Genomic DNA, 17,099 nt, shown 5'->3' with positions numbered 1-17,099 from the left:
ATATGTTTTATTAATTATTATTTGTGTTTTAGTACATGAAGTTAAACTAAATGATAAAGAAAATGAGAATTGTGTTCTTGGCAACTAGCTGAAATAAAATAATTATTAAAGTTATTTATATTTTTATATATATATTTTTTGGTTTAGTAATTTTATTTTATTTATTTTTTTCATTTGTATTAGTTTTTTTTTTAGGGTTGTTTATGTATGTATTATTATTAATTATTATTTAATTTCAGTTAAATGTTAAGTATTTAAGTTGGACATATATGTACATATATTAAGTTGTTTAATATGTCTAAATAGTTTTATACATTTTTTTTCAGTTTAGTTATTTTAGTACAAAGTTTAACTAAATAAAAATTAGATATTTTGCCTTGTCAAGCTGAAATAAAATTATTTCAGTTTAGTTTTTTATATATATTTTTTTATTAAAAAGTGTAAGTTTCTATAATTTTTAAACTAAAGTAAAAATTTTGTGTGTGTGTTTGTCATTTTTATTAGTTTTTGTTCTTTTTTTAGGGTTAGTTAAATAAAAGTGTGTGTGTGTTGCCCACTTGTAAGTCATTTTGGATAAAAGCATCTGCTGAATGAATAAATACAGAGTTCTTTTGTTTGCTGTAGCAGTTGCAGCGTACTTCAGAAACCCTCCACCTTCCCCAGCTCCACCTGTATAGATCTGCTACGGGGTGTTCATGTATGCTATAGGGGTTATTCATATGTGTTATATGTGCAGCAGCAGTATTTCTTACATGCTCACAGCAGCATGTTGTGGATGTATGGGTAGTAGCAAGTCTCGGTACTTGCTCTGCCGCAGCAGCAGCAGCGTAGCAGATCTATTCCGCCAAGACCAAATACATTAACATTGTCATGTACATTACCATGCCAATCCCTCCGAGAGTTGTCATGACAGAAATGTAAATGTGTGTGTGTATATACATGGACTGCAGCACACGCTGTTAAACTAGAGGAGTCTTTTACTCTACAAGTGCCGGTTACAACTCAGCCAAAATGACGCACCGAGCGATGCAGACGCTCTTCTCCAGAAGTCTTCATGTTTTAATGCTCCTCTACACACTGAGAAAGAATCCAGTAGTGCGTTCATGAACTATAGACTGAAGCCAAACGGTCAGCAGATCTGAACAGTTTTTAACCTGCATGATTTCGAAGCACTCGCTCCTCACCGACCTTCAGCCTGATCCAGCAGAGCACCGCTTTACTTAATACACTTCGTTTGTCATGAAAATACATGCGCTGATGATACAAGCAGCATCTCATTTCTACTAGAATAACTCTTTCACTTCATGAAAACTATATAGATATACTTACAAAATTTCTTAAACTTTAACTAAAAACGGAAAAGACATGCATTGATGAGACCGGAAACACTGTATGAAAGACAGTAAGAAAGAGGTTAAATGTGCACAAAATATTGCTTGTGTGTTTTAAACCTTGCGTGTTTTGTAATGTGAACCTGATTTCTAATTTTATTTCAGCTAGTAGCCAAGGTTATGTAAAATCTAACTAAAACTATCAGTTATAGACTGTAACTAACACATTACAGTAATATTACTTTCCCTGGTAGCTAATTACTAATCAAATTCAGTAATAATATATTACCATCCCCAAAAAATGGCTAGTGTTATTATTTTTGTCACAGTCACTAATGATTTGAGATTAAAAAATTCAATCATCCCTATCAATTTTCATAATCGTTGTCATGCATGTACGCACGTGACGTCACCAATGCAGCAAGCTATCTTCATCGGAGGATGAAGAGAGAAGCCCACATCATATAGCGGCTGGAAATCCAGCTATTATTTTAGTTTTGCAGGGAGAAAGTGTAATTACTTTTGGCTGGGAGTAATAAATAATGTCATAATATTACTTTTGAAAGGAGTTACTTTTGAACTAGTAATGAATACTATGTTACATAGGAACTAGCCCAACACTGAAAACTGAAAATCTAAAAATAAAAGCTAATTCAAAATAATAATAATAAATTACAATAGTATCTCAATTATAAAATTATAAACTAAAACAACACTGGTTACAGTTTCAGTCAGTGTTTTTTTTTTCACTATAAAATCTCTTTTCTGTGTGTTGTGTAAATGATTATCTTCAGTGATGTGTATTTGTCGCTGCATCGGATCAGTGTTTCCTGATGTTCGTTGCAGGAATAATTGGCTCGAAGAGAGAAGCCCACATCATATAGCGGCTGGAAATCCAGCTATTATTTTAGTTTTGCAGGGAGAAAGTGTAATTACTTTTGGCTGGGAGTAATAAATAATGTCATAATATTACTTTTGAAAGGAGTTACTTTTGAACTAGTAATGAATACTATGTTACATAGGAACTAGCCCAACACTGAAAACTGAAAATCTAAAAATAAAAGCTAATTCAAAATAATAATAATAAATTACAATAGTATCTCAATTATAAAATTATAAACTAAAACAACACTGGTTACAGTTTCAGTCAGTGTTTTTTTTTTCACTATAAAAGTCTCTTTTCTGTGTGTTGTGTAAATGATTATCTTCAGTGATGTGTATTTGTCGCTGCATCGGATCAGTGTTTCCTGATGTTCGTTGCAGGAATAATTGGCTCGGCATCTATCAGTGAGTGTTCTGTAAAAAAAACACCCTCACTTCATTCATTTACAGCACAGGTCCTGTCGGCTCGCTGTCATGATCTACGTGGGTGAACGCCACAAAAGCATGTAGGTCACATCTCACAACAAGATCATTTGAAAGTAAACTTTGCATAAAGAAAAGGATGTTTTAAGGCCATTACATTTTTTCTTGCATTATGTCTTCATTTTAATGACCAGCCTTGAGGGATGTTTTACATTCATTTTCTCCACAGGCATTCTTCAATAAGTATTCCTCAATAAAGACTTTTAAGCCTTGAACCAAACCAACCAACCAGCTCTGAAGCATTACAAATATTTTTTTTTTTTTACAGAATTAAAAAAAAATATATTTTTTTAGGATTCATGTTTTATATATTAATATATTCATATAATATAAAATATATTAAATACAAGACATTAAGTTATATTAAATAACAAATATATTTATATATTATTATTTAATAAATTATATTTAATACATTATTATAGCTTTAATAATAAAAATATAAAAAATACATGTATTTTTTTTTATATAAAAATGATTACAATCTATCTATCTATAAAAATGAATAAAATAACCAAATATTTATTAAAATACCTATTTAGGTTTATTAAATAGGAAGGTTTATGCAATATTAATAACTAAATATTTATTTATTACAGTAATAGGTAAAAAAAAAGTGAAAAATATGTCACAATGCAAAAAAAGCCTTTAATATAGATTTCATCTTCTTTAAGCACGATATATCAATGTCCTTGAAAGCTTTTTTCTTTTGATAATGGGTTGAAACATGAGTCAGACGTGCTCTGGACAGGTTACATGAGATCCACCATGTTTGTTCTTCCAGAAGTTTGTTGCAATTTGCCTGCTAGACCTCCGCGAGCTGTGGGATGAAAGCCCATTAATGGCTGCGTCTCGCTTTCATCTCATCTGGGAATCACATGCAGCACGCCGGGGACTCATTATTCTTCCATTTGGTCAATAGATATATATATATATATTTCTCTCTTTCCGTGCAAAAACAGGCGGGTGTGCAGATGGTTTTGATGTGGCACGCAGGGACTTTGCGAGAGGCTTATGCAATTTTAAGATAGATGTATCACAGTGAGGAGCAATTCATCAAAGTGTCAGACATGGGAATGTGTTTGCTGGAAATACACTGAATGTTTCTGTAATGGCTTTATTTGCTCTTCATTTAAGCTGTCTGAGACGTTTACATCACGTGCTTTCTGAGATCTTAATAAAGGCCTGCCGTCTCTGTGCGAGACGTGATCTTATTCATGTTTGCATGTAAATTGCGATTGTAGCACACAGGTTGCAAATCATAATTCCTTAGATTTACAAGCTCACCAAATGTTTATTAATCCTTTCATTAGTGCCATCTGGATTTCATGGCTGCACTTTATATGCAAATACAAGTTTGTATGTGTACAGTGTTATATTTCATGGTGCTTGGACTTTAATGTCAGCATGTTTCTTCCTCATCAGTATCTGGTTCATTTGAACCGCTGGTCTTGTTGTGCTGTTCAGCTGATTTGTGGAGTAACCAGACGTGATTGATGGGTTAGTTTTCGCTAGTAATGTGGGATCTGGTTATTTACTCCCTCAAGCTTCATTTCTCATGTTCATCCTGCTGTATGTAGCCGGTTGATTATGTAGCTTTACTGGTAATGAAAAAGTATCACTCCCTGCACATTTATTAATATGGAAGATGCTTTTACCCACAGCAACTTTAAAGGTTTATATTAGTGCTGTCAAACGATTAATGGCATCCAAAATAAAAGTTTTTGTTTACATAATATATGTACTGTATGTGTACTGTGTATAATTATGTATATATAAATACACACACACACACAGTATATATTTTGAAAATATTTATATGTTATATTCTTATATTTTATATTATATATAAATATATTTAATATATAAACATAACATATTTTTCTTAAATACATGCATGTGTTTGTATTCATATATTTATACATAATAAATATACACAGTAGGCACACATATATTATGTAAACAAAAACTTTTATTTTGGATGCGATTAATATACTGTTGAAAATTTGGGGTCAGTATTTTTTTTTTTTAAATCAATGAATGTTTTTTTCAGCAAAGACGCATTAAAGTGGTCAAAAGTAAGAGTAAAGACATTTGTGACCCTGGAGCACAAAACCAGTCATAAACAATATATTTGTAGCAATAGCCAACATTACAAATTACAAAATACATAGCAACATTGCAAATCATTAGGATATTAAGTGAAGATCATGTTCCATGAAGATATTTTGTAAATTTACCACTGTAAATATATCAAAACTTAATTTTTTATTAGTAATATGCATTGCTAGGGACTTCAAATGGACAACTGATTGATTTTGTGATTTTCTCATTATTATTTTTTGTTTTTGGGACCCTCAGATTCCAGATTTTCAAAACAAAACCAGTCATAAACAATATATTTGTAGCAATAGCCAACATTACAAATTACAAAATACATAGCAACATTGCAAATCATTAGGATATTAAGTGAAGATCATGTTCCATGAAGATATTTTGTAAATTTACCACTGTAAATATATCAAAACTTAATTTTTTTATTAGTAATATGCATTGCTAGGGACTTCAAATGGACAACTGATTGATTTAGTGATTTTCTCATTATTATTTTTTGTTTTTGGGACCCTCAGATTCCAGATTTTCAAATAGTTGTATCTCAGCCAAATACTGTCCTATCATAACGTGGAAAGCTTATTTATTCAGCTTGATGTAGAAATGATGTATAAATCTCAATTTAAAAAAATTGACCCTTATGACTGGTTTTGTGCTCCAGGGTCACATTTGGAACATTTTAATGTTACAAATAACTGCTGTTCTTTTAAACTTTCTATTCATCAAAGTATCCTGAAAGACAAAAATGTATCACAGTGTCCACAAAATATTGGGGAGCACAGCTGTTTTCATTACTGATAATAATCAGAAATGTTTCTTGAGAAGCAAATCAGCATATTACTGTAGAATGATTTCTGAAGGATCATGTGACACTGAAGACTTTGATCACAGCAATCAATACAGTTGAACAGATATTCACATAGAATACTGTTATTTTAAATTGTAAAAATATTTGAAATTTTTTACTGCATTTTTGATCAAATAAGTGCAGCCTTGTTGAGCAGATCAATTATTGGCTTCCTCCTCAAGGGAAGCGGGTCTTTTTCAGAGCGTGCCTTGAGGAGGTTGTTGGTGCCAGGCATCATCCAGAGCTTCTCTGGTCCTGGCTGTGCTGAAACACTCATTCAGAGCTCAAACCCGGGAGATTCACAAATCCAGCGCCGCCGAGCTCAGAGCTTTGGATGGAGCAGCATTACAGCCCGGGTTCTTTGTGATGTTCCTTAATTGGCCCATTCAGGAAATAATAGGTTTAGAACTTACTTTAAGTTGAGATCTTAGATGCCAAAATGTAAAACTAATGAACACTTTATTTTTCTAGTGTTATTATGAACATTTAATCAGTGCATGAGTGAAAATTTTTGTCTTTATAATCAGAATCAAGTATTTAAGAGAGCTGTGTAGTTAATGCAGTAACTGCAGACATGCAATTTTATAAAAACATTTTTTTTTTTTTTACAATATTTGCTCCAAGATATTTGAAAAAAGAAAATGTGAAGTTAAACTATATTAGATTTAAAAAAAAAAAACATATAATATCTTCTGCTCACCAAGGCTGCATTTATTTGATCAAAGTAAGATACAGTAAAACAGGAAAAAAAGGTGAAATATTATTACAATTTAATATAACAGTTTTCTATATGAATATATTGTAAAATGAAATGTATTCCTCTGATCAAAGCTGAATTTTCAGCATCATTCTCCAGTCTTCAGTGTCACATGATCCTTCAGAAATCATTCTAATATGCTGATTTGCTGCCCAAGAAACATTTCTGATTATTATCAATGTTGAAATCAGTAGCTGCTAAATATTTGTGTAGATTTTTTTTAAGGATTTTCCTTTTTTCCCCAGGATTCTTTGATGAATAGAACGTTCAAAAGAACAGCATTTATTTAAAATAGAAAACGTTTGTAACATTATAAATATTTTTGCTGTATGCACTTTGCTGTAAAAAATGTAAAAAGTATGCATATTTAAATGTATATTTAAATTTATTTTTTTTGTAATTATTTACATAACAATAAATTGCAATATGCAAACAATAAGTTATTAAAGCAGTTAAAATTTCTTAACTGGTTCTAATTAACAATGTAATTATTTAGCTTATCACAAACCTGTCTTTAAAAAGTCAAGTTTTGAGAAGAATGCTGTTTAACACAAGACAACAGAATAAAGCAACTCATTTAAATGTGCAATGATTAATGGTGACGAGAAAACCATGTTTGTGTTTATTAATTTATTTTCTTGATTAATGCATGTAGGTAACAGTCCATTTCTTTGACGTCGTCTGTCTGTTCACGAATTTCTGCATTTATTTGATGAATGTGATCCTGCAGGCCTGCCCGCCTTACCGCACAGCTAATTATGACAGCGTGTTGCTTCCAGCAGAAATAAATAGAGCTTATGAAACATGATTCGATTCTTTGTTGTGTCATTCATAACATCCTCATATTTCTTCCGTGCTTTATCCATGCTTCGCTTCGTCTAATGCGGAAAAGCCCATATTTTTCTGATTCATCTTTGGTTTTTGATCGGCGAACATCTGCACTTGATGGCTTTGGATGTAATTGCATCCTAATATCATGTTTAATGCGAGTATCTGCACACTAAACGTGTTATCAGAGGTGATTTCACAGATCTGAACCTGTTTGTTTTGTGTTTGCAGATGATGACATTTGCCTGGGACAACTATAAACGTTACGCTTGGGGAAATAATGAACTTCGACCTCTGACCAGGAACGGACACTTGGGGAATATGTTTGGTGAGTGGGGTTATGATTTTACATCAACTCTGAGTTTTCAGCTAGCATTAGGTCATTTTCTTAGAAACCAAAAGCATTTCTGTCTCATCTCACAGGACTGAATGTGTTTGGTCCACCGAATGTCCAAAAATGACTATGGACAGCTTTGGGCAGCTTTATTCATACTGAGATGAAATTCAGATTACAGATTCAGTGTTTGCAGTCCTTCATGGCTCTGTGGTAAAAGCTAGTGCACACTATGTGTGTGCTGACTATGTAGAGTGTTTCTGTTGGAATGCTGTCTTTGAAAGTCGCTGCCTATAAAGACAATGAGGTTGGATCAAATTCAGAATGAATTGGCACAGGATGTTGAATAAAAAATCAGATGGTCCGATGCTTTGAATTAGTCATTTTGCGACAGATTCCTTCAAGCTTGGGAAAGAGACGCCCTACTTTCTGAAACAGCTAATCCGATAAGTTTGTGTGTTTGTTGCCGCGTACAGGTTTCCCGCCTCTTACAAGATCCTTGATCTTTACGTGTCCCTGTGAAGCCGAGTATGAAATTGAACGCCGTGTCCTTCAGTTCAATCCCATGAGTGAATAAACACGCGGGAAGATTGCATCTGCATTTAGCCCACTTGTGGAAATCACGCTGATATACTGAAAGTCACTGGGATGTTACTGTACCTTCGTGTTTCATATGCTCATATTCCCTTTAATGCTTGTCTTTTTTCTTTGGCTCCCTTCATATTCAGGACCTGTTCTGAAGCTGTACGTTAGGGACCTTTCTTTTTCATTATTGTGAAGCAAACTAGAAAATAGAGTGGAAAACAGGAAATGAATAATTCAGTATAGATCCACACACACACAAATATTTCTCATACAGAATGTGGCTTTCTTCTGTTTTCACAGGTGTTATTAACATGGGAGCAAAAAAATAAATAAATTATTAGTTATGCTGACTAGTGGTATTATTAAGGCTTATACTTATGATTACAGGTGGCTGATGATAAAAACAGCATATATTAGTCATGCACAGATGACAGTCATTTACTGAATGAGATTCATTTAGTTACTTTGAGAGTAATTTTATTGAATTTTGCTTAGAACACCTTGGCAACATTAAATACACTCTTAGAAATAAAGGTGCTTCACGATGCCATAGAAGAACCTTTTTGTCTAAATGGTTCCATAAAGAACCTTTAACATCTGAAGATCCTTTCACAAAAGGTTCTTTGTGGTGAAAGAAGGTTCTTCAGATTACAAAAAGGTAAGAACAAGATGGTTCTTTAAAGAACCTTTGACTGAATGCTTCTTCTATGGTATCGCTGTGAAGAACCTTTTAAGCACCTTTATTTTTAAGAGTGTATATCAAAATTGATTTATGTTACTAATGATTTATATTTCAAATAACAAAAATATATTAGAATAATTTCTGAAGGATCACGTGACACTGAAGACTAGAGTGATGATGCTGACTCACAGGAATAAGTTACACTTTACATAATATATTCACATAGAAAATAGCTATTTGAAATTGAAATAGTATTTCACTATTTTTCAGTTTTTACTGTATTATTGATCAAATAAATGCAGCGTCGGTGAGCAGAAGAGACTTCGCATTTGAACTGCAGCAGCAAAAAATGGACCACTTATATGTAAAGGTTGGACAGATGGTGGAAATTAATCGTTAAAAACTAAATTATGATTGTTTTAATTATGCTTTTGGAATAAGTGTACCTGAGGGGGAAACTGATAAAATAGTGTCTGCACAATTCACCAAACATCTGTTGGGTCGCCGTAAATGAAGGAATCTGTCAGGATGTCATTACAGGTCTAAATAGTGGCATTTAATTGATGCCGAGAGTTCACTTTCCTTTTTGACATGTGATCCAATAAATATTGCATGTGGAAGGCATCAAAGGCCTGTCAGGGTCTGTGATGAAGCTGCTGGATGAATGTGACTGTCAGGCGGTTTTGTAGCAGGTGTCTGCTCACCATCACTCAGCGACACAGCAACAGTGGCCATGAACGGCTCCGGCATGATGCGATCAAAGCTAATTCATTGACTTGATTAATGATCAGAACGCCTCCATCCCGTGCCGGTTGTAGATCGTGTGATTAAAAGATCAGACTGTTTAATGAATGTTTCTCTTGTTTTGTTCTTTCGCTTCTGGCTCTGTTCGGACAGGACTAGTTTTCCTCGAGGGAGGGCGTGTTGTTTCACAGGCATACTTTGTAATTTTAATTCTGCCCAAATCGAATACGTCTGTCATTTAGAAAAAAATGGTTCATTGCATGTGTATGGGTTCACGTTGTCTTGATTGCTCTCTGTCATTTGGATGGTTTGTGCTGCGTGACGCTGCTTGTAGCGGGTGTTTGCTCAGCGGGCGTTCGGAGAGGCGATGCTGGAATATTGAAGCACAGTGGCAAGATATCGACTGTCTGTCTCTGCAGTGTGGATCTCAGGGCCGCTGTGTGTGTGTGTGTGTGTTGAAGCCAGTGGTTGGGAAAGCTCTTTTGCAACTCTAGCTCGCCAAGCAACTTATAATTCAAAGTTGTTTAAGCACCATTCACTCTTAAAAATAAACATTCCAAAAAGGAGTTTTCACAGTGATGCCATTGATGAACCATTTTTGGTTCCTTAATTATCCAAAGAGTTAAAGGGGTCCTATTATGCTCTTTTACAAAGTCTTAATTTTGTTTTGGGGGTGTACTGGAACAGGCTCTCGTGCTTTGGGAAAGCTAGCGTGTCTCCGACATAGTGATAACACTCGTTGCCTTCTCTAGTGCAGCTCAACCAGGTCTCGTCCCATTCGTCGATATTTGTGATATCACAAATCCTGGAAAATATGTGTTGTAGTCCAAACTAGTTGTTTGTTGTAGTTTTTGAAAAGTGATTTCTGTTAAATAAAATATCTCCTTTTGAAGTGGACTTTGAGCTTTGTAACTTTGTAGATCTTTTTTATGCTCAAACAGCAACATTACAGACTAACTAAAGTTGAAAAAGTAAAAAAGCATAATAGGACCACTTTAAATGTAGTGCAGGTAGTTTTGATTTGAAGCTTATTCTGGCCCTATTTTGCGGTCATGCAAAATAAGCATAATTAAACACTTTTCCAAAAAGTGGGCCAGAGAGAACTAGAATACTTTAGAGAATATTAAAACTAATAAATCAAGCTGGACACAAAGTTATAGCATGGCTAATTTTTGTTAGTTTATATGTTTAATATAAACATATATTAATATAATAATTATATATATATATATTATAAATATTAACTTAACTTAAAATTACTATTTTTCAATTAAATGGGGTTATATCATATATAACTGCATAGCAACACCCTGGAAACCAGCAGAACACTAGCAACCTATGACATACTAAAAAACATTCAAAATATCTTATAAACCACATAGCAACACCTTGGCAACTACATAGCAATGTCCTGGAAACCAGCAATAAATGACAGAATAAAACATACTAAAACGCATAGCAACACCCTGGCAACCAGCAAAACACTAGCAACCATATATGACAGACTAAACACAGACTAAAACACATAGCAACACCCTGGCAACCAGCAAAACACTAGCAACCATATATGACAGACTAAAAACAGACTATAACACATAGCAACACCTTGGCAACAAATAAAACACTAGCAACCATATATGACAGTCTAAAAACAGACTAAAGACAGACTAAAACACATAGCAACACCCTGGCAACCTTTAAAAGACTTGCAAACACATATAACAGACTAAAAACCAGACTAAAATACATAGCAACACCCTGGCAACCAGTAGAACACTTAGCAACCACATATGACAGCATAAAAACAGACTAAAGACAGACTAAAATGCATAGCAGCATCCTGGCAACCTGTAAAAGACTAGCAAACAAATATGACAGACTCTATAGCACATGCATGTCCTCATGTTTCTCCCATATTTTCCCGTATTGCATTTATTCAGCCTTTTTTCCTCATCCTGGTGTTTTTTCCCCACTTCCTGTATATTGTTGGCTTTTTCATTTCCGTTCATGCCTCCCGCCTCTCCTTCATTTGCGCTATCAGTTGGTTTCCATCTATTACGCATTACTCTCTCTCATTCTCATTTAGCGGCTCTCGCAGTGAGAGGATCTGTTCCTTCGCTGCTGCTGCTCGAGTCTGCAGGCCATTACTGTTCATTACAGGCAGAGCCAGAGGTCAGCGGGGTCACGGGATACACTAACACAGCTGTAATAGAGAACCAGAGAGCAGTGCTCCAGGACGCCACACGCAGGACTTGTAGAGAGACATTTGAAGATAAGTCGCTCAGGTCTCTGTGATTCATCATAAAAGTGATTTTAGCACAGGTTTTACCTCATTAAAATTAGATCTGCATTTCCTGAAGGAAAGTGCAGCGCTTGCAACAAAAGAATCATGTCTTAGGCTTCGGTTCTGCTGCTTTTCTGGTAGCTGTAGATGTTAAATAGATGCAATAAAAGAAAAACCAATCGCTTTTCAGTATGCATATAGACATAAATGGGGCGTCAAACCAGAATCCAGGATTTAAAGTTTAAATGGAGCGTTTGCAACAAAATACACAAAACAGAACAAATTCAAATTTAAACCCACCAACATTTGTGGTCATAAATTATTGATGAATTCAAACTCTTTGTTTATTTGTGCATAAAACATTCAAAAGATGAAGTAAAATAACTAGATTTTTACATGTTCTGAAGAAACTGTAATAAAGAGAAAAAATAACATCATTAGATAAAAACTGAAATTACTTTTTTTGTTACTTTGAAACTAATACAGAATTTTGCATAAATAACATCTAGTTTTAGTTTTTGTTGCAGCAAACCTTTAAACCTGCAATTACAGTAACACGAAGAGTTATAACCTTAGTGGTTGTTAGCCGGTTCTTAGCATGTTGCTACAGTATGTTGTTGCTAGGGTGTTGCGAGTAGTCATTAGGGCGTTGCTATGTGGTTGATAGTGTTGTGGGACGTTGCCGGGGCATTGCTATATAGTTACTAGGGTGTTGCTATGTGGTTGCTAGTGTGTTGTTTATGTGGTTGTCCCGTTGTTGCTATGTGGTTGCTAGAGTGTTGTGGGACGTTGCCAGGGCGTTGCTATATGGTTACTAGGGTGTTGCTATGTGGTTGTTAAGGTGTTGTTTATGTGGTTGTCACGTTGTTGCTATGTGGTTGCTAGGATGTTGTGGGTGGTTGCCAGGGCATTGCTAAGTGATTACTAGGGTTTTCTTGGTGGATTCCAGAGCACTGGATGTGTGATAACAAGGGTGTTGTTAATATGGTTGCCAGGGTGTTGCTATTTGGTTGCTAGGGTGTTGTGGTTGGTTTCCAGGGTGTTGCTATCTGATTACAAGAGTGTTATGTAGTTGCAAGGGAGTTGCTATGTGGTTGCTAGAGTAAAGTTTATATAGTTTCCACAGTGTTGCTATGTGGTTACTAGGGTGTTGTGGATGGTTTCCAATGTGTTGTTATGTGATTAATAGGGTGTTGTTTATGTGGTTGACTGGGTGTTGCCATGTGATTACTAGGGTGTTGTTAATGTGGTTGCTAGCATGATGTTTATATAGTTTCCATGGCATTGCTATGTGGTTGCTAGGGTGTTGTTTGTGGTTTCCAGGGCATTGCTATGTGGTTGCTAGGGTGTTGCAAGTCTTTGCTTGGTGGTTGCTTACTGTTTTGCATGCAAGTCTCTGTGATACTCTTGTAACACTGAGTGTTGAGCTTTGATCACATCTCTGACCCTGAATATGAGCAATAGTAATATCGATGCCGCCTTAATAAACAGCACTGAAAAATTGTTATGTCAGAGTAGCAGCTTAATGTTTGTCTCCACTTCTGTGATCAAGTACATTGATTGCATTGGACCTGTAGTCTATCGGTGAGGCGTCACAGGATAAACCTGCAGATGTGCTCTCAGTTAAATCCATGCATTCCTAAAAAACTTGTTTGTAACACCTAATCAATGACAGCGCTGTCAAAGCCCATGCGCTCCAGACGCTGTGAAGGGGCACTAAATGTGCTAATGTAATTCAGTTTGTTTAGACGTTTCTCTGGCTGTGAGTTTGGATTTGCATACTGCTGATTCAGATGCATTTAAAAGCACTCTTGTTAGAAAACTAAGGGGGGATAGAGAAAATAGCTAGAGGCGGGTGAGCTCCTCGTCTAGGAAACCATCCTAAATCTTTTGCTTTTGTAAAAGTTGTTTATCACCAGTGGTGGACGGAATACACAATCAAGTACTTGAGAAAGAGATACCCTAATAAAATATTACTCCAGTAAAAGTATTAAGTACTCCTTTTAAATTTTACTTGAGTAAAAGTACATAATTCATGCAAAATAAGGCATAAATATGTGCTTTTTAAGTAATAAAAACAGCCAATATGTAAGTAATATGCATGCTAATAAGTTAACAGTAAGCTAGTTAACAGTAAGAATTGGTCCCTTAACTAAAATGTTATGAAAATACTTTGATACTGTTTATCGCTCACATATTTGTGAGCCAATCCCTGTTTCTCTGGCTCTAGCCAAGTGAGAAACAATAGTTTGGAGTGGGAATGCTGCGTCTGTTCAGGCTTATAAATGGAGCAAATCGCTGCACAGCCCACCGCTTCCAGACGGAATGAACAAATGCGCTACATGCCAGTTGGAATGTACAAGACTCTGACCCTGGACCGTCTCCAAATCCGCCCCTGCACCCCCTTTGTCTGGTCTGGAGGCGCCGACGCAGAGGAGCATTGTGGGATTTTTAATGAAGCCCAACACGATTTATCGTATGTCCATGGAAACGTTCGCTTTCCTTCTCTTGCTTTTCACCAAAACTGAGACAAACTAACAATCAAAGCTGACCTTCAAATAACCTCCAACATCTCGGCCTCTTCTGGCAACCGGACGAGACGAGCGGTGGGAATGAACTACAGAAACTAAACAGAGCTGGCTCTCACAGTTAAACACACAGCCAGACGAGACCTTTCAGCTCAATCTGAGTGTAATCTGCCAGAGAAACTACTACATATTTATACAAAGCTCTACACACTCAGATTTCAATTGCATATAACATTTTATACAGTTTTTCATGTGATGCATATATGTCAGTCAATTATAAATGAAACTGATCAGATTTCTATAATAGTACTAATAAACTTAATGTGTTTTAAAATACACAATAACCAGGTTTATACATTTATCATCAATAAATCTGACATTTTAACTAATTGAATACTGCTTGTTTCACAGCCATAGCCATATTTTAACCAAGTTCATACTTTTTCAAATTTATGCAAATTAATTATCTAAATAAAACCAAAAACCATAGCATAGTTTATTATTTGTAAATACTAAAATACAAATAATAAACTATGCAATGGTTTTTGGATTGCAGAAATCTTACCCGTTTTATTTATGTATGGCTAATAAATATGCATCACACTTTATTAGTTTGTTAAATCTGTGTAATCCAAATGGGTGGAAACTTTAAATGCATTTCAAATACGTACATGTTAAAGGACTAAAAAATTGTAAGTGCATTAAAAGTCTTTATTTACTCTCCTGATGTTGATCTGACCTTGCATTATTATTTTTTTCTTCCATGAAACACAAAGAGAGTTTGAAGGTTATTTCCGTCAGCTTCTATTTTCTAAGGAAAGTGGAGGGTGATTTATGCTTTCAAGCTCCAGAAAGGCCAAAAAAAGTCCATAAAAGTATAATGATAGTCATGCATGTGACATTACGACATGCAATTTTAAGTTGTTATTCACTGATAATCTTTCCATCTGCAGCCCCTCTTAAATGTGTTTGCATTCAGTTCAAATGCCATTAATTCATGCATGTGATATGAAAATGGCCATAAATTATATTTGAGAACTGCAGCAGAGGGAAAGATTGTGAGTGAGACGTTAAAATTAAATTTTTTGACTTTTACATGTCAAATTGTCTTTTTCTAAGTGTGCTGTTCTTGGCCCTACAGATATAGATAAATGAATAGTCCTCATTGACACTGTATTATTTTCGTCCATGAAGCACTAAGAGAGTTGAGAGGTTATTTTAGGCAGCTTCAATTTTCCAAAGAAAGCAGATGGTGATTTATGCTGTTAAGCCCCAAAAAGGCCCAAAAAAAAAAACACCATAAAAGTATAACAGTCATGCATATGACATGCAGTTTTAAGTTGTTATTTCACTGATAATCTTTCCATCTGCAGCCCCTCTTAAATGTGTTTGCATTCAGTTCAAATGCCATTATGCATGTGATATGAAAATGGCCATAAATGATATTTGAGAACTGCAGCAGAGGGAAAGATTGTGAGTGAGACGTTAAAATAATTTTTTTTGACTTTTACATGTCAAATTGTCTTTCTAAGTGTGCTGTTCTTGGCCCTACAGATATAGATAAATGAATAGTCCTCATTGACACTGTATTATTTTCGTCCATGAAGCATTAAGAGAGTTGAGAGGTTATTTTAGGCAGCTTCAATTTTCCAAAGAAAGCAGATGGTGATTTATGCTGTTAAGCCCCAAAAAGGCCCCAAAAAAAAAAACACCATAAAAGTATAACAGTCATGCATATGACAAGCAGTTTTAAGTTGTTATTGACTAACAATCTTTCCATCTGCTGGTATTCTTAAATGTATTTGCATTACGTTAAAAACAGAATGAGTTCATGCATACATAAAATGTTTTATTTTTTTTTCGCTTCTAAGAAAAAATTACATAACATAAAATTGTATCATTTAGATAGAAGATGAAATGTGTAATGTCATGTTTATTTTGTCAGATTTTATTGGTAATTTGAAGTGTTATTAAAAAGTCAGCTTAGTTAAGAGTTTTAGAGATTTCCGTCTTTCTCCAGTTGATTGAGTTGCCTTAGTTAACATGATATCAAAATGGACACTTTTTACTTTTATAATGCTTGTTCCGAGACTTATCCTGAAGTGAATGTGTCGCAAATGCAATTTAATGTTGCCAAATACACTGAGCAGATTTTATACTGATAAAAAGTCTACATGAGACCATATTAATTGTTCTTTAAAGTCTTGTTTCTATTTAGAAAATGTATGTTTTGCACTTTATCTTGTGTTGGGAGCTCATTGTATTGCGTCTGCTCTAGTTTTCCCGTCACGTTGCATGTAGAAAAACACAAGTGTGTAAGGTTAGTCGTCTTAATGCATTGTTTACTAGTCGCGTTCTGTCACGACTGATAACCTACAATAACAGATTAAAGCTGGATGCAGCTCCTTATGTTCACAGCTATAAGATGTAGGTCAATAACAGTTTCATTCATTTAATCATGAATGAATATATATATATATATATATATATATATATAATGAAAATATATATATGATAAAAGATAATGATATAAAAATTATATAAATATAAAATAAACATTAATTTAAAAGAATCTACAAGTTAATTTTCTAATATGCAATAACTATTGTTCACTCTATTTCTATCCTTTTAAGTTGCATCCTGGTAATTTTATTGCCATCGTGTACAAAAATTTACCATTTTTTGCAGTTAATCAGTTCAAA

At 34.6% G+C, this 17,099-nt stretch overlaps 1 protein-coding gene across 2 annotated transcripts in view; it reads left to right on the top strand.

Moving 5' to 3' along the window:
* Positions 1–17,099, top strand: part of LOC107564091 (mannosyl-oligosaccharide 1,2-alpha-mannosidase IA) — a 243,987-nt gene that overhangs the window by 100,964 nt on the left and 125,924 nt on the right. For both annotated transcript variants that reach the window (XM_016249086.1, XM_016249085.1), the window contains exon 2: positions 7,472–7,568. In XM_016249086.1, coding sequence (XP_016104572.1) covers positions 7,472–7,568 — 97 coding nt within the window. The remainder of the gene's footprint in view (positions 1–7,471; positions 7,569–17,099) is intronic.

Source organism: Sinocyclocheilus grahami, unplaced genomic scaffold (genome assembly GCF_001515645.1).
Source record: "Sinocyclocheilus grahami isolate Dianchi unplaced genomic scaffold, SAMN03320097.WGS_v1.1 scaffold910.1, whole genome shotgun sequence".
Classification (NCBI taxonomy): domain Eukaryota; kingdom Metazoa; phylum Chordata; class Actinopteri; order Cypriniformes; family Cyprinidae; genus Sinocyclocheilus; species Sinocyclocheilus grahami.
Note: the sequence above shows the minus strand (reverse complement) of the source record. Positions and strands in the feature narration are given on the sequence as shown.